The sequence below is a fragment of the Doryrhamphus excisus genome, linkage group LG7 (genome assembly GCF_037039965.1).
Source record: "Doryrhamphus excisus strain RoL-2023G ecotype Guam linkage group LG7, RoL_Dexc_Guam_v1.1, whole genome shotgun sequence".
Classification (NCBI taxonomy): Eukaryota; Metazoa; Chordata; class Actinopteri; order Syngnathiformes; family Syngnathidae; genus Doryrhamphus; species Doryrhamphus excisus.
The window spans coordinates 20585607-20605684 of record NC_136363.1 but is presented as its reverse complement, the minus strand read 5'-3'; the positions used below and the strand labels follow the sequence as shown (position 1 = coordinate 20605684).

The 20078-nt window shown below is 48.8% G+C and overlaps 4 protein-coding genes across 8 annotated transcripts; 1 reads left to right on the top strand and 3 right to left on the bottom strand.

Moving 5' to 3' along the window:
• Window positions 1–1169: 1169 nt before the first annotated feature.
• On the bottom strand, window positions 1170–4400 carry LOC131108562 (uncharacterized). Of its 3 annotated transcripts, XM_078792417.1 has the most exons (5): window positions 3920–4384; window positions 3591–3818; window positions 1639–3402; window positions 1481–1573; window positions 1170–1403 (listed from the first exon to the last, which is right to left on the bottom strand). In XM_078792417.1, exons 2-5 carry the CDS (start codon window positions 3631–3633, stop codon window positions 1375–1377), a joined length of 1929 nt encoding a protein of 642 aa, XP_078648543.1. In that variant the 5' UTR covers window positions 3634–3818; window positions 3920–4384; the 3' UTR covers window positions 1170–1374. The 3 variants fall into 3 exon arrangements, 2 of the variants coding, with proteins under 2 accessions (XP_078648543.1, XP_057915580.2); XR_009120485.2 differs by having other exon boundaries at window positions 1667–3402; window positions 3591–4400; XM_058059597.2 differs by having other exon boundaries at window positions 3591–4386.
• Window positions 4401–4952: 552 nt separating this feature from the next.
• LOC131108961 (bucky ball-like) lies at window positions 4953–7741 on the bottom strand. 3 transcript variants are annotated; one of them, XM_058060436.2, is made up of 7 exons: window positions 7551–7741; window positions 7323–7475; window positions 5776–7233; window positions 5557–5643; window positions 5376–5468; window positions 5250–5313; window positions 4953–5187 (listed from the first exon to the last, which is right to left on the bottom strand). In XM_058060436.2, exons 1-6 carry the CDS (start codon window positions 7555–7557, stop codon window positions 5285–5287), a joined length of 1827 nt encoding a protein of 608 aa, XP_057916419.2. In that variant the 5' UTR covers window positions 7558–7741; the 3' UTR covers window positions 4953–5187; window positions 5250–5284. The 3 variants fall into 3 exon arrangements, with proteins under 3 accessions (XP_057916419.2, XP_057916420.2, XP_078648541.1); XM_058060437.2 differs by having other exon boundaries at window positions 5250–5307; XM_078792415.1 differs by having other exon boundaries at window positions 5803–7233.
• A 215-nt stretch (window positions 7742–7956) lies between these two features.
• On the top strand, window positions 7957–14582 carry kbtbd2 (kelch repeat and BTB (POZ) domain containing 2). Its single transcript, XM_058060433.2, has 4 exons — window positions 7957–8149; window positions 9427–10005; window positions 11148–11313; window positions 11390–14582. Exons 2-4 carry the CDS (start codon window positions 9833–9835, stop codon window positions 12938–12940), a joined length of 1890 nt encoding a protein of 629 aa, XP_057916416.2. The 5' UTR covers window positions 7957–8149; window positions 9427–9832; the 3' UTR covers window positions 12941–14582.
• Window positions 14013–20025, bottom strand: avl9 (AVL9 homolog (S. cerevisiase)). The gene is made up of 16 exons (XM_058060435.2): window positions 19795–20025; window positions 18839–18959; window positions 18464–18549; window positions 18305–18376; window positions 18072–18161; window positions 17942–18008; window positions 17839–17879; window positions 17739–17777; window positions 17599–17668; window positions 17114–17535; window positions 16900–17034; window positions 16607–16826; window positions 16272–16389; window positions 16148–16201; window positions 15254–15342; window positions 14013–15117 (listed from the first exon to the last, which is right to left on the bottom strand). Exons 1-16 carry the CDS (start codon window positions 19861–19863, stop codon window positions 14990–14992), a joined length of 1821 nt encoding a protein of 606 aa, XP_057916418.2. The 5' UTR covers window positions 19864–20025; the 3' UTR covers window positions 14013–14989.
• Window positions 20026–20078: the final 53 nt, after the last annotated feature.

The window sequence follows — 20078 nt, the reverse complement described above, 5'->3', positions numbered from 1 at the left end:
TTGAGGAAGAAGCCAAACTTGTCAAGGTCATGCTGTTTGGCTGATCACGTCTGTTCCAGCTGCTGCTAGCAACCGCCGCGACCTTGAGCGTGTCATTGCTTAATGGCGTGCGTGCTGCACACACCTGAGCGTGGGAGGTCCCAGCGGAACGCCAACTGGCAGGCCGGCCATGTTTGCTCGGCTGAGCCTCATGAGACGAGGCGTCGGTGCAGAAACGCCACCACATGTTCACTTCCCTCCTTTCACACACGCGAACCGTGCCGCCTCGTTAGGTACATATGCTCAATCTCTACCTTTATAAAAATAATAATGCTCAGTTCTTATACTGCTTGACTAATTAGTGTGGTCATTTATTTATTTATGTGTATGATCCTTCAGTCATGCAGCCCGTCTTCTCTGGAAACATTTCCGTATTTACTTGCCCTCCAGCCAAGAAAGCCATTATAGCCTCACATGCTATGACATGATTCATTTACAGCTAGCGCAGCAAAATGGGCTTCATCACCTGATTCAACACTAATGCTTTGATTCAACATGATTCATTATTTATTCAACACATTTGTGTATTTTCATACCCGGCGGGCTGACGTTACATATTATGGAGCCAATAATGGAGTTCACAGTCGCCTGCGCAGCTTGATAGAAATACCGAAGGCTGAGCGTACGCCTCGTGTGGATACACAGCGGTGAAATATCTTATCAGATAACCTGTAATTCATTTAAAAACATGTTATTTTCATGAGTCAGCTGACAGGAAAACTAGGGCAGAACGCTCTCACGGCTCACGTTAGAATTATTGGGGAAAGTTTCTAAGCTGTAATGAAGGCAGCTTACCCGCCAAGATGGGGATAATCAACCGGCGGCCTGCAGGCCCGTCTGATGTCACTCAGGGGCCGCGGGGTGCCAGTTAATTAGTGCCTTGGAAGAGATTGCGATTGGTTGCAGCCGATTCCTCAAAAACACCAGAACACTCCTGTCTTGCAGAGGATCTTTGCAGTCCGGTTTACTGCTCCTGTCACATAGAAAATTACTCACTAGCATAAACATTATTCTGTTTTAACGCGCAGAAAGACGATTAGTCATTTGGTGGGGTTTGATTTAAGGCATGGCATTTAGTTGAATCAAAAAGAGTGAGCCAACCAAATTAACAGAATGACTTGAGCCTGATGTTTTAGTTGAGAAATGTCTCCCTCTAGTGGAGAAATCGGTATTGCCTCATAGCTCATACAACAACACTACTATAGTTCAGTGTTTATTGGATGGTTAATAAATAGTGAACATTGTGATAAATATATATAAAAGTGAAAATAATTTAAGTGTACAAATCTTTAAAAGTGATTTCCCCAAGTCATTGAATTGTGCTCTTGTGCAAAATCAACATCGGGTGTCTTTTCTATGAGTTCCTGCAGAGAAAGCGAGAGAGAAAAGGTTAAAAGATGGCGACTTCCTGCAGCAGCAGCCATTTTTCTTCATGACAGACCTTGTGATTGTGACGTCTTGTGTTTGTTCAAATGCTGTGATCTGGTGTCATTCAAGACTTCGGGAATGGTCGTTACAGTTTTCCATGACTTCTCTGGTGGAGGACAAGTGAGACAAATCAGTAAGAACATCAACTTGTTCTTCAATGGGAAAGGCTACCTGTCTGCCACTTGTGTGTCCAGTAAACCTGGTCTGTGGGTCTCCATCTGTCCTGAGATGATGCGGGCAAGTTCTCGTCCAGTTCTCGGATGGCGTTGCCGTGGGGACAGTGGCGCAGACGCTGGATATGCAGAGTTTCATCACATGTGCAGTTCTTCTCCCTCACGGCAGGGGGATCTTGGTCCAAGTTCTGTTTGGACCCCAGCGGCCTCTTCTGCTCAGGTCTCCACTTGAGGCCTGTGCCACGTGTGCTGTTCTCCGAGGACTCGCCCTCTGTGTCGTGACGTGGACATCGAACATCCGGGACAGAGGCTTTCCTCACCAGTCGCTTCTTGGTGTGAAACCTGCAGGCGTCACACGTCGGCTGGAGGGCCTCGTTGCACTGCTGGAAGGGGACGGCTTTTCTTTTTAGAACACGCCCATCGAGACCTGGACCGGGTTTGGCCAGACATCTTGAGCAAAGTCGGTCACTTTTGTAAGCAGCAAAGATGTTCTCGTTGAATGTTCTTGTGAGGCAGCACTCGTGGTCAGAGAGACTTCGCCGATCCACCTTGCCTTTCGGCTTGTACTTCTCCTTTGGCTTATGGACTGAAGGCTGGCTCAGGTCTAGTTTTTTTCTCCTGGTAGGAACATCTAAGGCCGTCCTGCTCACAGGTTTGTTGTGCTTCTTGGGAGTGGGGGGCCTCCTGCTCCAATGGTAGATGTTATCAAAGTCAGCTAACCAGCTGCTAGAGGGAAGATAGGCTGGTAAGGACTCGAATGAGGTGTCCTGGTGGTCCTGGAAGTTTGGGTCTTGCCTGGGTTGGGTTTTATCATCCTTATGAGGAGAGCTACCAGTTGAAAGCGGGGCAGGTTTAAGAGGAACATCCTCCACTTGCGATTTGTCCATGTAGCAATCTGCCCAATCCTGAAGACCTTCCACAGTGGGAGCCTCTTCTGGAGGAATGTCAGCCGACACCTCACCATGTTCTTCTGTGGGGGGGTTTTGAACTAGTGGGTCAGGGGAGGGAACCAAAGTTTCCTCCATTGACCAGACCGCTTGCTCCTGCAGATGACTGGGATCAAACGTCAAGCCAACAACTTTAGACGGAATACCGTTGGGGGACATCTGTAGATCTTCCTCATTTCTCCTCTCCTTGGTGAATCCATCTGAGTGGTTCTTGGACTCTTCCAGCTCCGGGATCGTCTCAGTGGGAGTCCCGACCAACAGGATGTCAGGACAAGCTTGACGTGTCAGCTCCAACTGCTCTTCAGGAATACTCGGCCTATCCCCTGGTGGAATCTCATGTGAAAACCCATGGGAGACCTCAGCGGTTTCACAAGAATGAAGAAGCTGGAGGCCCACAGGCGTGGTGCAGCATTCGATTCTCACCTCCTCCGTCTGGATGACGAAGCTTCCGTTTGGAGGAGACCTGGCAGAGCAAGAAGCCCCAACATCCTTAAAGTCTGGAGAACGCTCATTACTCTCAACAGTCGAGGCCGTTAAGGGGGGCTGACTGGCTTCCGGGTCACCTGACTCAGGTGTGCTGGTTATCTGGGCACTGCACAGTGGCTCCGTTTGGACCTCCGAGTTGGTGACCTCTCTAGCTGGCCCGTTGTGCTGGTAGCGGTACCTGCGGGCGTGGTAGGCCATGGTCTGGTAGTACTGGGGGTTCAGCATACGCCTGTAGTCCACCAGGTGGAGGTGGGAGTGGGGCATGACAAAGCCTGGAGGGTCCATGTAAGGATTGGGCTGGTAGTGAGGCATCATTGGCATACCAAAACCTTTCATGGAAGGAAAATGGAATACATGCTTTAGTAGTATAAATATCACCAAATATTACTGTAAAATAGGGCCCCCAAAAGGTTACCTGGAGGGGCCCACATGTCTCTGAATCCAATTTCTCAATTCCTAACATGTTTAGCTCAATGGTTTGGATGAATATACAGCTTTATGCAGTTTCTGAAGTTACCTAAAGCGTGGCAGCCGTAGTATGGATTGTAGCCGACAGGCATGGCCAAGGGCAGCGGCCACTGCAGGCCCTGCAAAGGCAGGTAAGGCTGAGATGGCTGAATGTAGAAGAGCGGCTTGCGGTGCTGCTGTTCCTCAAGACGTGGCCCTCCGGTAGGTTCTTGAGCCGGCGTGTGGGCCTCATGGCAGCCCGGCGGAGGTCCATGCTGCGGGTTTGGACCTCGAGGTCCTAAACCGTAAGAAGTGTGCATGTTCGAGGCGGCTGCCTCCATATGAGAAGAAACCGAGAAGGTATTATACCAGGAAAATGTGTTGAAAGAATGCACTCACATGCGAATAGACTCTCTCGGACAACTCAGCTCTGATAGTACGATCTAAACCAGACTCAAAGGTGTGGGTTCTTGATAATTCTCCTCCTGATTGGGTGGATCGTGGCACCAGGTGATGTGTGTCAAGTCAGATTGATGATCTCTTGCGGAAGCCAATCAGAAATCTCCCTCAGATGAGCCATGCAGACAAGCAATCAGAGACAGGTGCACAGATTATAGGGTCAGATTAGCACATCACTGTTATTTTACAGGAAATAATCATATCAAAATAAAATTTAAACATATACATATTGTCCATTTCGGTCCTTTACCCATTCCAAACAATCAACAGCAACATAAAACATTACCAGCATCATACTGTACCAATATGTACTGTATATATACCACAAAATTAACTTAAATGACCTCAATTTTGCTTGTGACTAGAATTTTTTTCTTATTTCCTTTTTAGATGAACATAAGTGTACAATAACATTAAAGCATGTCGACTCATTATTTGTATCTGATTCGCTAGCACACCCAATGGGTGCTAGTCAAGGCTATTAGCATCCAATGGGCCGGGCTCTGTTTCACACAGCTAGTAGGCCTGTTAGCATTAGCGAATTGACATCTAAGGCTTTTTCACATAAACAACTCCAAAGATCACATGTTTATCAAAAGTTACCCTATCTGACTATAATACAAATCGTGTTTTTTCACTTTAAAACACATTTTTACCAACCTTAAACAAAAAAAGAGCGGGAAAAGTTGATTAGTCCAACACGGCATTTATTCTTCTTCACTGCTGTGTGCGTGGCCTTCCTAACTAACCGAACCACAGCGCCACTCTGTGGCGTAACTGTGTAACAACATCCAGTAGTAGAAGTACCAATTACAGAAACATTCAATGAAAACAATATAGATGCAATTGAAACTGCAAATAGGATATACCATGATGACAATATGTACAAAAAATGTTTAGGGGTCTTAGTTAAATGTATTAAATCCGTGTGTATGCGTAAATGAATCAAACACCAATTTTTTAATGATGACAATTTATTGGACTGGCCCAAACAAACAGTGACACAACATCTACTGCAACACAACCTTTGAGCCCACCTGCCTCATTGTGACATTCACGTAAACATGAATTGTGGAAGGCAAAAACTATACTATATATTTTTTCTTTATTATATATATATATCTTTAGGAAAACAAAAAAAAACAGTGCAGTGTGCTACACCTGGTGCTCTAAATATATAAACATCATTCTGGAACATCTTTGGGAACCTATGGAAGGGAAAATCGATGATTACAAAACAAGAGGGATTGATTTAATAGCTAGCACTTACAGTTCAACGCTTTTTGTTGTGTCAGTCATGAGAAATCAACACCTCGGTACTGTTGGACCTGAAAATAATGGAGGTTAAATGAGGCATCAGAAGAAGAGTTAGTATCTCAAAAGACAAAAAACAAACCTCTGTCCCAGTGTGAGGACGGATGCTCTTTGTCGTCCTGGTCGTCCTCGTCTCTGGGCCTCTGGTGTATTCCTTTCCTCGTAACGTTGGACTCTGTCAGTCAATGCGAGCAGACGGTCATCTAATGTGATTTAGATCTCCAGCAGACAATAAAAAAAAAAAAGAGTGAGAATGTTTGAACCTTGTCGCTGCAGAGGAGCCGCTTGACGTCTTCTGGGAATCCCGCCGCCATCCGCCCACTTGCATTGCTCCGAGAAGCTGAGACTCTCTGTGAGTGGTCACAACCGCCGTCAATTATATGACAGGAACTCAAAATGAACACATAGTAGCCCACCAGGCACCCCCCCAAAAAGGTATACTATGAGATACCATACGCAATAAAACATCTAAGAAGACACACCCAGACACGTTCTGCACTGCAGCTCACCGCCAGTCATCTCCCCAGGCTTTCCGTCCACCGAATCCACCTTGCAAGAGTCATGACCCTCGTCAAGGTCAAGCGGCTCCACTGGGTCTTTGTGCTGGCTTCTCTTGTACCACGACTTAGGTTGTCTCAGGGGGCCGCAGTGAGGCTTCCTGGGTGCCGATTGCTTCCTGAGCACCACTCGGACCGGCTGCTCACACCCTCGTCCGTATCTGCAGTCCTCCTCTGAGTCCGCAGCCTCGTCCCTGTACACCTTGTGACCTTTCCCGCGACTTCCCCCTTTGGGTAGACTTTTCCCACAGCAGGCGCACATGAACCTCTTGGAACCAGGAAGCCACATGTCCTCCGTTGCTTCTTCAGGGGCGTGGTCGCTGCCTACGACTTCTGCTAGTCTTCTTCCTGAGTAGGTTTGTCTGGGGAAAAGATCCACATCCTCCAGATCTGTGGAGAACATCTCATCCCGGGACGAGAGCTCATCCAGAGACGGGCTGAGGACGCTCATGCGCTCGTGGGTGGTCTGCATGGAGAGGTGGTGGTAGAGGTATGGAGTAGTAGCTGAAGGGAGTGGTGGACCTGCTCCTGATGTGAAAACACTCTCAAGAGGTAGCTTGAGAATCTGGTGGCCAGGATTATCTTCATTTATCCCTTTTGCTGCTTTACCACCGCTTTGTGGTTCCTTGAGAGCAGGCTGGCTGGAAGAAGATACGAGAGATGGTGACGGAGGCCCACTGGGGTCCGTTCGCTTCATGAGGTCGCCGCCATCACATTTAGGAGATCTGTGATCAGCCACAGGAACATCTGACCGGATATCTGTGACCTCTGACTTCTCATGAGCGAGGAACGGGTCCAGCGGTGCCGGTTTCTCGGCATCAGAACCATCCTCGTGGACGGAGGAGCTATCAAGAGGCAGCTCCTCTTCCAGGCTCCCTGACCAGCACACCTGAGGACTCAGGATGTCTAAACTCCTACGGCTGGACTTGCCGTCGTACACCGCCGTGGTGGAGTCGCTGAAGACAACAGCCGGAGACTCCGAACGTGTCGCATCCAGCGGCGTTGGCAAAATATTGGCATCACCTTTCTCTTCACCTTTCTTCTCCTCGGATGGAGAGAACATCCCGGAGGAGTGAGACGCCACACCCGAGTCCAGCTCTCTCTCTGCTCCCTGCAGCTCAGTGGCTCGGATCTTGTCCAGGCATTCAATGAGCTTGGTTATGGCGTCACTGGGGTCCGTTTGGACCTCGGAGGACGCCGTCTCTCGTCGCCCGTGAGACTGGTGATGCTGCGGGCGAGGCCCATCGTTCCAGGTGGGCGTGTAGAAGCGGGGCTCAAACATGCGCCTGTAATCCATGGGATACAACGGGGTGTGTGGGAAAACAAAGCCCGGATACGGCATGTACTGATAAGGAGCCATGCAGGGACGTCCAAAATTAAAACCTGGATTCATAACAAAAACAAATATGCAATTTGAGCTTTATGGATTTTACTGCTGACTTTATTTTCAAACATTTGGGCTAACTTGTTACCTCCAGGCAAACCATAGTGGTTGTACGGGTTGTTCAGCTGCCAGTGCTGATAAAGGTAGTAAGGCTGAGACGGTGGCTGCACGTAGAAAAAAGGCCTGGGGTGCTGAGTCCTCTGTTGTCCATTCCCACATGAATGTGGTGGCTTGCCTCCATCTTTAAGAAAAAAAAGTGTAACATGTTATACCAAAGGTCCCCTTTTCATTCAGGCACACACATGAACAGCCTTACCGTCCATTTCTTCTTCCTTTTTTTTTTTTTTGCTCAACCCGTTCGAAATAAAACACAGCAGAAAGATTCAGGCCAACAAATACACATCCCACGGCGGCGACCGACCTTCAAACTTCTTGACAACTCAGTTTCTCGTTAAACAAAGCGCGTCACTCTGAGTTAATTACTCCAATGGCGCACACCTGCGGCGATACCATCCTCAAACTCAAAACATAATTCAATTGTGGCACAAAGCAAACTTAGCACGTTTTTGTATGACAGACTGGGTTGCTTAACTAGTTTAAATTATACGACAATTAAGAAAATAATCGATAAATAATGTTAAGTTGTTACCTTGAAGTGCTGTCATGCCACTTTGCGTCCACTAGAGGGCACCAGTTCCTTAATGATACTCCGTGGGTTGCACGCATGCGCAGGGTGGTCATTCGGCCTCCCACTCAGTGCTGAGTGCTGGGCTTTCAGGCGCTTAAGATGCACTGGAAGCTTGTTAGAGCGTCTCTCCTGAGTACAATTGTTTACTGTATGAACTCGCTTTTTGAAAAACAATTCCTCTTGGAAAGAGAAGCTTTCACTACGCCTCGAGTCATTATCGAATTGCGGTAAGTAAGCAAGTTTGTTTTGGGAAAGCGGCTAGTATGGATTTAGCATAACTGTGTGGTTGTTGCTAGCTGGCAATCACACTATGATCGGCTAACTGTATCTGAGTGTTGTCTATCTTGTCATTTAGTGACGCATTTTAAAGGTGATACAATTTTCGATTGCAAATCAAGCCAATACGAATCGATCGCCAGCTTTTGGAGCGAAGAGAGAGGCTAAAGCTGCTAACTCCCCATCGTGTTGCTAACGTTACTTGAGCCGCATATGTAACATTGCATGGACGCGGACTGATTTAGATGCTCGATCAAAGACTGCCCTGAAATTTAAGCTTTACCGGGTTTTATTCGTGAATTGTGTGATGTTGCCGTGCTGCTCTTTAAGTAATATTGACGGGCTTTGCGTGGAAGACAGTGGTTTTGTTTTGGTGAGAACTGCAGCGACGATTAAGAGCTAACCTAGCTAGCATCGTAAGGTTAAATTCAAACGCGATACACCGATGCCACAAAGCAACACGTTTCCGTTGTAACACATAATTCGGCGTTAAATATGAGCATCCGGTGTTTTCGGCGCAAGGACAATGTTGCCATCATGCCGTGAGAGGGATGTCATGTAATCACCATGTAACCGAGCTAGTAGCATTAGCATGACACCACACCTCGTAGGCGAAATTAACGGTTTGTTTTCTGCCTTTAAACGTCTCACCCCGGTGTCTGCTTCGGCGTGGCTAACTGAGGTTAGCTGTCACCCGACAAGAAGAAAAGCTAGTCATCGCCAATTATCAATAGAGGTGAAGAGTGTTACTCTGTACGATTAAATGCATAAATTATAATTTTAAAAAAATATATAGAGGTTTTTTTTTAATTTCAGGCTGTGAATTTCCCTTGGGAGATGACAAAAGTATCGATCTAAATGATTCGTCACTCCGATACGCTAGGGGGCGATTGAGAGCTTTTCAGTTCGTTTAATAATGTGGGTAGAGGAAGAGTTCCACTATAGTATGATCTATGATGGCGGTGAATGTGTTTTTTAAATATCTTTAAGAGGTAGATAATTTGTTGTTGTTGTCTACTTATGAATGATTAATGCATTACACATCAATAGCAATTGTGATCCTCCACAGAGCCTGCGTTATGGCTAGAAAGCCCACCTTGATGATTGATGGCTCTAATTTAAGGTGTTATATGTACATATATTTAAAAAAGCTGATATAATAATAATAATAACACAGTGGAGTGTGTGACTCATCCCAGCTCTGCTTGTTGTCTCCTGTCCTCTCCAGGCTGACGTAGGAGCATTGTGACAGTTGTCCCGCTCTCCTCCCTCTACCTCTGCCCCCCCCCAGTGCCTCGCTGCATGACCGCCGACCACCACTCGTCAACGCGGAGCTACGGGGCTGGCGGGAAACAGCCCCGACCTCACCCAGGATTCCTCTTTCTGGACTCCTGCCACAAGCGTCTCCCCTTGGCTGTCACTTCCTCACTCGGGAGCAGCTGACCATCCAGCGCCTCCACTTGGACCAGTGGAGGTGTCGGAAGCTCCCCCTTCCCCTCCCCCACCCACCTTCTTTTCCTCCATCCTCAAAAAAAAAATACATAAAGAGTTTTTTTTCTTCCTGGTGTCATTGAGCCCGGTTCTGCCGGCCACGTGACCTGTCAAAACTGGGGCGCGATTCATGTGATGCGACAATGTCGGATCTGGGCGAGCGCAGGCCGGTCAACACGGACTATGCTGTCTCCCTGCTGGAGCAGCTCAAGTTCTTCTACGAGCAGAAGCTATTGACTGACGTGGTGCTGCTGGTGGAGGACACGGAGTTCCCGTGTCACAAGATGGTTCTGGCCACTTGTAGCTCTTACTTCAGGTGAGTGAGTCGGAAAACGCCATTTTGTTTTCAGTGCCACAGCTGGTATGAATAATGGACAATCATGTTGCATGGACACGCCTCCTGCAGTTACAATGAATAATGCATCGTGTGCTATAGAGACAGCCTATACGTGCAGGATGGAAAAAAAAGGGGGGGTGCAGATGGTGTTTCCTTAAAACAAGACTATTCAACTAAATTGTTCTGGGGGGCCTCATTTTCAGAAAAGCCAAGGACAGGGTAGAGCGGACCTCTCGTCACTATTTTATGTATAACTGGGGGGTGGGACTTTGTGGTTCATGGGCTGGACTTAGGCCTGGGGTACCAGTAGGGCATCCTTGCCTTAAAATCTCAATGGCAGTTGGTCGTGGATATGAAGCGGTGTGTAACCTGGAGTTGTACACGCCATGCCCCCGAGGCCTCATTTGTACGCACAATGTGTGTGTGTGTGTGTGTGTGTTGTTGACAGCCTAAGCTCTGGGAAGAGTCCATCTGTACACAAGTACCGCTGCATTCTAACACGATGTCAACCTCTTTGCCTCACCCCCCTCCTTTCCTCTGCTCACACCGCATTCCAAGAAACTACCCCCCACCCCTTCCAAAATCCTCCCCACTGTCCCATGCACTTGTTATCTGGTGTGAACATGTGAGGCATTTCCCCTTCAGGGTTCAGAGGTGTCGCGCCGCTTCCTCTTTAAATGCCATTCCGTCCCCCTCACTTCCCGCTGCACACACCACCCTCCCACCAAGCACCGCAAACCTCTCCCCTCTGCCACCCCCACACCTCACATGCCTTGCCTTGGGCGGGGGGTGGGGTGCTGTTGTCAACTAAAGTCTGGTCACGTAGGTCCCACTGAGAGATGGAGAGGAGGGCCAGGAGGAAAAAAAAATAGGGAATATAGGGAATAGGGGTGGTGCAGGCCTGCAGGGTTGCGTAATGCAGCATGGCAGGTTTACCCCCGATCCCACCCACCCCCCCACCACCCACCAATTGGCTTGAGTGGAGAAACTATTGATGAATCATTTACGAGCTCTGCATGAATGCAACACTTGAATTTGGTCCCCATTCAGGTTATTTCATTGAAACGTTCATGTTGCTGCATCTGACAATGACTTCCTGTTAACTGGCGTGGTCCTCCCAGGGCGATGTTCATGAGCGGGCTGAGCGAGAGCAAGCAGACGCACGTGCACCTGAGGAACGTGGACGCGCCCACGCTGCAGATCATCATCACGTACGCCTACACGGGCCACCTGGCCATCAGCGACAGCAACGTTGAGCTGCTCTACGAGACCGCTTGCTTCTTGCAGGTCAGGCGGACGCCGCATTTGATCCCGGCAGTCGCATTTTGTCAACACTGAGTGCGTTTCTCTGCTTCCTGTGCAGGTGGAGGACGTCTTGCTGCAGTGCCGAGACTACCTCGTGAAGAAGATCAACCCGGAGAACTGTGTCCGAATGTTGAGCATCGGCGACCTGTTCAGCTGCAGCGAGCTGAAGCAGAGCGCCAAGCGCATGGTGGAGCACAAGTTCCCCACCGTGTACCGACAGGGCGCCTTCCTGCAGCTCTCCCACGAGCTCCTCATCGACGTCCTGAGCAGCGACAACCTCAACGTGGAGAAGGAGGAGACGGTGCGTGAAGCTGCCATGCTGTGGCTGGAGTACAACATGGAGGCGCGCTCGCAGCACCTGTCCTCCGTGCTCAGTCAGATCCGCATCGATGCGCTCTCCGAGGTGACGCAGCGGGCCTGGTTCCAGGGCCTGCCCCCCAATGACAAATCTGTAGTGGTGCAGGGCCTTTACAAGTCCATGCCCAAGTTCTTCAAGCCCCGCCTGGGAATGACCAAGGAGGAGATGCTCATCTTCATCGAGGCCTTGTCCGAGCCACAGGAGGAGGTCCGCGTCTTGTCCACGTCCGTGCCCACCACCGTGGTGTGCTACAGCCCGCAAGCCGAGAAAGTCTACAAACTCTGCAACCCCCCCGGAGACTTGCAGAAAGTGGGGGCCCTGGTCACCCCGGACAACGACGTCTTCATTGCCGGTGGACAGATCGCCCTCAAGAACTCCATCAGCAACCTCGGCATGGCGGGCTTCCGCTCGGTGGACAGCTTTTTCTGGTTTGACGCTCAACAGAACTCCTGGGTGGCCAAGACCCCCATGCTGTGCGCCCGCATCAAGCCCTCGCTGGTCTACTGCGATGGCTACATCTATGCAATCGGCGGCGATAACGTCGGCGGGGAGCTCAACAAGCGCACAGTGGAGCGCTACGACTGTGAGAAGGACGAGTGGAGCATGATGAGCCCGCTGCCTTTCGCCTGGAACTGGTGCACGTCCGTGGTGGTGCACGACCGCATCTACGTGATGACGCACGACATCATGTACTGCTACTTCTCCCTCATCGACGCCTGGGTGGAGATGGCCATGCGCAAGACCAGCCGCTGTTTCGCCTCCGCCGCCGCCTTCGGAGACCTCATCTTCTACATCGGCGGCCTCCACGTGGTCAGCAACTCGGGCATCCGCTTGCCCACGAGCACCATCGACGGCCCCTCCGTCACAGTGGAGATCTACGACCTCAACAAGAACGAGTGGCGCCCGGCCGCCAACATCCCGGCCAAGCGCTACTCGGACCCTTGCGTGCGCGCCGTGGTGCTGCTCAATTCTCTGTGCATCTTCATGCGTGAGACTCACATGAACGAGCGTGCAAAGTACGCCATCTACCAGTACGACGTGGAGCTGGACCGCTGGTGCCTGCGACAGCCCGTGTCGGAGCGAGTGCTCTGGGATCTGGGCAAGGACTTCCGCTGCGCCGTGGGCAAGCTGTACCCCTCCTGCCTGGAGGAGTCTCCGTGGAAACCGCCCACCTACCTCTTCTCCCCCGACGGAGCCGAGGAGTTCCAGATAGACGGGGAGCTTGTGTCTCTCCCTCACGTATGGCTCTGAAAGACCCCCCCCCCATCCCACCCCCCGGGGAAAGTGGGACTCCACCTCATAGACGATGCAGCCAACACGCGTTAAAAACATTCAACGACGTAGTAGTCTTGCTAATTTCGTTTTCTGACATCTGAGAGTCGCTCTGGACGTGATGACGCACTTAACTGCCCCCCCCCCTGTCCTTTTTTAAAGGCTACTCGTCTTCTTAGCTGCACCTTTTAAAAATGCAGCACATCATTGGATGGATCAGCTCCTTCATAGTTACCTTTCAAGCCTGGGCGGGTGGACGAGGGGACCCTCCCACCGAGTTAAAATCATGCATCCAATTCCTCCAACAACTTGTTCAGAGCGGGGGGGCTGTGTGTTTTTTTTTTTTTCTGTTAGGGTGTTTTTGTTTTTTTGTTTTTTTTTTTAGGGTATCGAGGGTGACTGCAGGTTCGGTCGCTTGCCACCTCGCCACCTCCACAGGCCACGCCCTCCCACTACCCTCCCGCTCAGGCCTTCCACACAACCAGCAGTTCCACCTCACGCCGTGAGTCACATGATGGTCGCAAACACACACCTCCACTATCAGTTTTTTTATTTCCAAGCTGCTGAAATATATTATATATATATATATATATGATAAAAATATCTATTTTTCATATGTTAAAACACGTGTTCTAGTGTGGGTAAAATAACCAGGTCTATTTTGTATTAGTCTTTTTTTTGTTTAGGTTTTTATTTTTTTTAATTTAATATCAGACATTACTGTAGTGTGACTGTGGCTAGAAATCCATTCTCCCATCCCAGTAACATTTCCTGGAGTGAATAACAAGGAACCTGATTGGTTGCAAAGGGAGGGGGCTGGCCCAGGGCTGTTGTCTTGGAAACGGCTCCTAGCAACCACTAGCAGTAGTACGGAACCTAGTAGGGAACCTTCAACCGTGAGCACAGGTGCTTCACGGCGAACATTTCGAGCATGTTTGGCTGCATTATATTCCTTCGGCACTGTATTTGGAATGAACATTAATTTATTAAAAAAAAAACGTACCAGAAACGTTCTTGGAAAAACTGACAATTCTTTTCCCCGAAAGGAATAAAAGCTTTGGTATAGTTTTTATTTTCAATACATCAATATAGCATCTTGCAGTCTCAATAACATTACAAGCATCTGTCGGGAAAAATAGTCTGATCATTTCTTAAATACAAAATTAAAATATATCAGAGGAATAGAAAAAGAAAACAAACATTCAAATAAGAAATGAGACACAGCAGGAAGTGGGGGGGGGCAAGTGATGCACATGTGACATGCTTCTCATCCAGCATAGTGTGAATAGGAATTAAAAAAAAAAAAACACTTTACAAGCTAAAACATTACAGTTAAAATTTCCACTGTGGGGAAGTAAAAGGCTGCAAACATCAGGACTGTTCCAGTGTCCAGACAAAACACAAATATATGTATATATATATATATATATGATTTATGACGTTTTACACAACAAATGAATACAATGAAATAGTTTTGCTCTGTACAAAAAGGCCAAACATGCAACCTGGCTTTGTCAGTTTGTAGGTTTGATTGCACAAATATCGATGTCATAACACTGTGGCTATTTTAGTAGTAGCAGTGAAGTGGAATATACCTGATAGAATGTTTGAATAAAATAAATGGGTCTTTTAAAAATATTAATTTATTAATATTTATTATAATTTATATTATATATATAAAAATATGCAGTTTTTCTGTCTTAAGTCAATTATTAGCATGCCAAGCTAACATGGAATACTATAATATGACTTCCTGCTATTATATTTAGTTGTTTGCACTGTTACCAAGGTAACCACAATGTTATGACTCCAGCAAGCTTGTTGGACCAAAATGGGGGTCGAGTTGCAAAGCATCTTTTAAAGTCTCACAGGAAGTACTCGTCGCTGCCACCTTTCCTGTCAGGAGGTGGACTAGCTGTCGTGTGGTCGTGTGTGTGTGTGTGTGGGGGTGAAAACCAACCTCTGCCACCACCCTTCATGACGCCGGATTTAGGGTAGCTTAGCCCACTCTCACAGCCACAGTCAGGGTCAGGGTTTGACCTCTGTGGCGGGTTCGGGATCGCCCGCCTGGGACACTGCTGCGGGCTGGGCCAGAGTGGAGAACCAGGAGGACATGGCCGATTTGGCGCTGGTTAAGGCTCCGCCCACGGACTGACCTGACGGGATAAGATGGGAGACACCCCATGTATGTATGTGCTTTTACGTTAACAGCAGGGGGGGCCCCTAGTGGCTGACATGCATAGCTACCACTAACAAACTACAGTATTTCTATTGATTTAGACGTATCCTTACCCACGGCCCTGCTGGTCTGCACGACGCTCCTGCTGGTGGTCATCATGGCGTTCCCGAGCTTCTTCCCTCGCTCGCTGTTGTTCACCGAGCTGTGGCGAGTAGCATGAAACAAAGGTGAGAAATAGCATCACTACATCACATCAGTCTAATTGTATGAAAGTTGGCCAGGGTCATGTTGTGATTCCCCATCACTCCCCATTACGGACAAACTATGTTCCCGTTTGCCTTGTCGAGACTGCGGCACGTTTACGGTGCATGCCTGTCAATCAAACACATTTCCCAATGAAATAATCTCATGTTTAATCCGTTCCTTATTCCTAACATGGCAGTGAAGCTCACACTTTTATATATTGCCTTTGCTTTACTTATAAATAATTTAGGTAGGTTTACTGGCATGATGGGGTTTTGTGTGTGTGTGTGTGTGTGTGTGAGATTTTACAATGCCACCTGAACACACCATAAAACGAGTCGTATATGAGCGTGTGTAACACTAGAAGCTTCCAGCTGTGCTCGGAGTCACGTTTCATCCACACTTCCAGGAAGGTAAGTGGAGATTGGGAAGTTGAGAAGTCACTAGGGGGGGGTGGTGTGTGTGTGTGTGTTTTTTTTTTTTTTTAAAGAATGAAACTAGCTCATAATTAATGACTTTAACCATGACGTTACCGCTGACCCTTGAGTACATTTTAATGAGGTGATAAATTCCTTACTTGTTGTTCATAAATGAGCACGGCTCATTGTGTGGCTTTAATAGTTCACTATTTAATAACATTAAATTGTGTTTGCGTTTAAATAACGAATATACACTTAATCGGAAAAATTTACTTGTTAGTTAACAACACAAGGGGGCGCCAATACAACTTATTGTCAGTTGGTTTTATAGCTTAAACGACTCACTGAGACAGGCGCAGTTTCACGTCAGCCACGCTGTACTGTCCCTGGAAAGGATGTCTGTGGGAGAGAACAGGAGCGTACGTCATCGCCATGTTTATGGTTAGAAGACGGAAGAAGGCGATGTTACCCCGGCGTGATGGCGGCCATGGCCGGGTGCACGTTGCTGTGCCAGAGGCGGTAGTTGTGTGTGATCTTCCAGGCTGTCACGAAGGGTGCGCCGTAATCCGCCAGTAGCCTCTCGTTATCTGAGATTTACAAAATAATAATTCCAATGAGGTGACCTAACAAAGCAGTCTAGATTTATTGCAAATGTTGATTTGAAATCGGAGCACGTCAACGTCAAGCTAGCAGCAGGAGTGCGAGAAACAGTAGTCAAAGATCCTGTATATGACAGGAGTAGTGTGTTTTTAAGATCTAAGTACATGGACTACAATACCGTGCTTAAAAATAGACTCCTCCCACCTTGCTGCAAGGAGGACGCCAGCAGGGCGTGGATGTAGAGCGTGAACTGCGCCCGGATCCACTCGTCCCCGCCCTCCCAGCCCGTCCCGTCCAGGAAGACGTCATCTCGGTTCTCCGTCACGTGTTTGACCAGGTAGTCGGCGAAGCGCAGGTCAGCCGTGGTCAAGCTGAGGATCTTGCGGAGCTCGGGGTCCTGGATGTGGACTGCCGCTTCCTCCACCTGTCATGGCGGCAAGGATCAGACGACTTGCGAAAAAAGGGAAGCACTCATGTTGAGAGAGTGACGGGCTTACTTCAATGATGGCGTCGCTGAGGTGCCTCTGCTGGCGGAAGAGGATGTTGGTGGCGCCGGCAACAAAGCCTCGCACCGTGACGTCAGACAGGAGGTGATGCTGCTGCAGCGCCATGTAGGGCAAACACAAATAACCCTGGAAGCAAAGCCACCCAATGTTTACAACTGGCGCCTGGAAAAACAGCATCAATATTAGCAGCAGCAGCTTAGCTAACTTTGGTGAAGATGGCGAGCGGCAGCCCGTACTGGTCCTCCTCCAGACCCGACATCAGCCCCTGCGTGACCCCTCCCTGACCGCTGATGGGCTGCACCGTGATAGGCGTAGTCGGCTTGGACTCAAATGCATCCAGCATCCCCGCCGCCGCCGCCTCCTTCCCCTCGTCCGCCCGCTCCTTGGGCCCCTCCTCCAACACGCTCGGGTCCAGAGTCTCCCAGTCGCTCTCGGAGGACTCCGGGGACGTGCGGGAGGGCGGTTTCAAGTGGTTGTCATCCCCGCTGGCGCCGTTCCTCACCGGCATTGACGCAGGTGCGACATCGCTGGCGGACACGGACACAAACTCCTCGGTCAGCAGGTCCTCGGATGTGCTGCTCTTGGGTCTGTAGTGAGACGAGTCCACCAGGCCGTGCTCCAGCACACCTGGACACGACAAAAATTTGAGTCCCGGGACGATTCATCTGCGTCCCAAATTCAGTGACCCACCAGGGAACAGGGACAAAACGGTCATCAGTGTTCCAACTAGTCTGCTGACGGGGGACACGTAGAAGAGGACCTGCGAAGGCGGCGAGTCATGAGTCACAAAATGAATACAGGTCAAAAATGTGTGAGCATTTGATTGACACCTTCTTCTCCAGCAGGATGAGCTTGAAGAGGATGAGGACCTGTAAAGACAGCAGACAGTCAGCGTTTCATCCATCCATGAGATTGGAAGTCCTCTCCTACCTTGTGTCTAAAGTGCAGGATCAAATCTCGCGGGGACAAGCCTGCAGAGACAGAAAACATCAACAACAAGGAGACGACAAGAAGGACGCCGAGGAGGTCCTACCAAGGAACACCTGCGAGCCGTCCAGAGCCGAACCCCTCAGGGAGCCGTTCATGTGCTCGTACAGCTCCTACACAACCAGATGGAGGTGAGTGACGTGCGAGGACAGAAAGGCGGATCAGATCGGTCTCACCTTCAGGATGGAGATCTGCGAGAAGTCTTTCTCCTCAAAGTAAGCGTGCGTGATGAGCTGCAGCTTGGCTTGGAGGAGACCGAACAGAGGCTGCACATAGACCAATCAATCAATCAGGTTCATGACACATGTTAGACAATTCTACTTCCAAATTTGTGGAAGGCCTTTTCTTTTCTTTCTTTTATGTTCCATTCAAAAACAAACAAAGTCTGATTGGTTCTGGTCCGACTCACCACGCGACTCAGAACGCAGACGCTCTTCTGCACCGTCTCCCGCGTCACGTCCGCCTGTCGGACCTTCAAAGCCTGCAAAGCGGAGTAGAAGTGACGTCCATCGATCCATTAAAAGGTTTCACATCTCCACGGCAACCGAAGCAAATGAGGAGAACCGACCTTTGCCTCGATCTGCCGGTAGCAGGAGACGCCGTACACGCATTTGGTGTCTCCGCTGAGGGGGGGCAGGTGGAAGTAGACGGTGTCTGCAGGCGGGGGGTGGATAATGACGGCGTGTTTTTCATTAAGAGGCGTCACTTTGTATTTAAAGGAGTCACAAAATTAAAATGCTCCACCAGAGGGCACTGTTTCGCTCTATTGTGTTTTGTTGTTTTTACTATACTCAATAGAGAACAGTGTATTTAATGTGTATTTTTTTTATTGTGTATAAATAAGCATCTTATAGTTGGCATATATTTCTTGAATTGATTCAAGCAAATAAACAAATACAAGAGTTTGAAAAAAATCAATGTAATACATTTCAAGGCGTCTCACCTTCCTGGTAGTTGTGAGCGCCGTCGGGAAGAGCCAGGAAAGGGAGGTACTTCCACTCCTCGGGCAACATGTTGCTGTCGTGACCTTCCTGCGGCATCAGCGGAGGGTAGGAAAACTCCACCTTGAAGAAGACGAAAGAATATTTGAGGTAACCAAATCACAATTTTCTTGCATATCCAGTGCAGCGTGAGTTGTCATTTCCAAATAAGTCAAGCTTTTTTTCCCCAGATGTTTTTTGTGTAGCCCCACTTAGCAGAAGTGGGAGTTTGTTCACCTCCTGCCAGATCACCATATGTGCAGCAGACAAGGTGTAAGAGGAGGACGGGTCCATGAAAAAATGTGATAGCCGGCAGGGGGTCACTGACTGCCATATCGCATGGCCTCCAGGAAGTCAGCTGGGACATCAAGTCTATTTTTTTGTTTCCAGGTGAAAAGCAGAGGCCGCCAAAGATGTGTTGCATGCTTTCCCTTTTGTCATGCTGGAGGCAAAGTGCCACATAGCATGCATAACAGGTTTACCGTGTGAATCAAGGCACAATCAGCATTTCTGATTGTACCAACAACAATGCAGGTGATCTAGATTCCCTGTGAATAAACACAGGTTTCCAGTGCTTTGATAAAAGCGCCATGTTTCTTTCTTTGCATGAGAAAGAATTCAGAATGCCCAAATTCAGAGTAAACAGTGCATGAGGCAACACAAAAGCAGTGCACACCAAAGTGATGACATGAGGCTCAGATTGTGACGCTCCAGTGCATCCAAATAGGAAACATTGATGTTAGTAAATGTTGCTGGTCAGCTGGAAAGATGCGCAGGACGTCTTACGTAACCGCCGCAAAAACAGCTGATGCACCACCAAGAACAACATTATCGTCAACAAGCACTGCGTCTTGCCTCCATATAAGCAACATGAAGCAGTTAGCATGTTGTTAGCAAGCTAAGCAGGAGCTTTGCGCACCTGGCATCCCTTCTTGTGGTGAAACCCGACCACCACGATGTGGAGCACCGGTCCTCGTTGCTCGTCCATGTCCCCACTCCCCGCCTCCACCGGAGGTTATTGCGAACCCGCGGTGTTTTGGAATTTGGTGCCCGGGTATAAACAAAGCGACAAGTCCGCTGTTTGGTCCTCCGTATCGCTCTCAGTTGACAGACCAACAGAAACAACTGCGTTTCACTTCCGCTTAGAGCGAGGAAGTAGACCACAGTGAGAGAAGTCACTGCGATGCACTTCCGGTTTCACAC

Coding starts and splice junctions, on each gene's coding strand:
- LOC131108961 (XM_058060436.2), bottom strand. Junction 7,234..7,322: donor CCACTATGGTTTGCCTGGAG/GTAACAAGTTAG, acceptor TTATGAATCCAG/GTTTTAATTTTGGACGTCCC. Junction 5,469..5,556: donor GGCTCCTCTGCAGCGACAAG/GTTCAAACATTC, acceptor ATTGACTGACAG/AGTCCAACGTTACGAGGAAA.
- kbtbd2 (XM_058060433.2), top strand. CDS start 9,833: ATGTCGGATCTGGGCGAGCGCAGGCCGGTCAACACGGACTATGCTGTC. Junction 10,006..11,147: donor ACTTGTAGCTCTTACTTCAG/GTGAGTGAGTCG, acceptor TGGTCCTCCCAG/GGCGATGTTCATGAGCGGGC. Junction 11,314..11,389: donor AGACCGCTTGCTTCTTGCAG/GTCAGGCGGACG, acceptor CTTCCTGTGCAG/GTGGAGGACGTCTTGCTGCA.
- LOC131108562 (XM_058059597.2), bottom strand. CDS start 3,861: ATGGAGGCAGCCGCCTCGAACATGCACACTTCTTACGGTTTAGGACCT. Junction 1,574..1,638: donor GACACACAAGTGGCAGACAG/GTAGCCTTTCCC, acceptor GTCCTCCACCAG/AGAAGTCATGGAAAACTGTA. Junction 1,404..1,480: donor CAAGACGTCACAATCACAAG/GTCTGTCATGAA, acceptor CTTTCTCTGCAG/GAACTCATAGAAAAGACACC.
- avl9 (XM_058060435.2), bottom strand. CDS start 19,863: ATGGACGAGCAACGAGGACCGGTGCTCCACATCGTGGTGGTCGGGTTT. Junction 18,377..18,463: donor ACCGGCAGATCGAGGCAAAG/GTCGGTTCTCCT, acceptor TCCGCTTTGCAG/GCTTTGAAGGTCCGACAGGC. Junction 16,202..16,271: donor ATGGCCGCCATCACGCCGGG/GTAACATCGCCT, acceptor TCTCTCCCACAG/ACATCCTTTCCAGGGACAGT.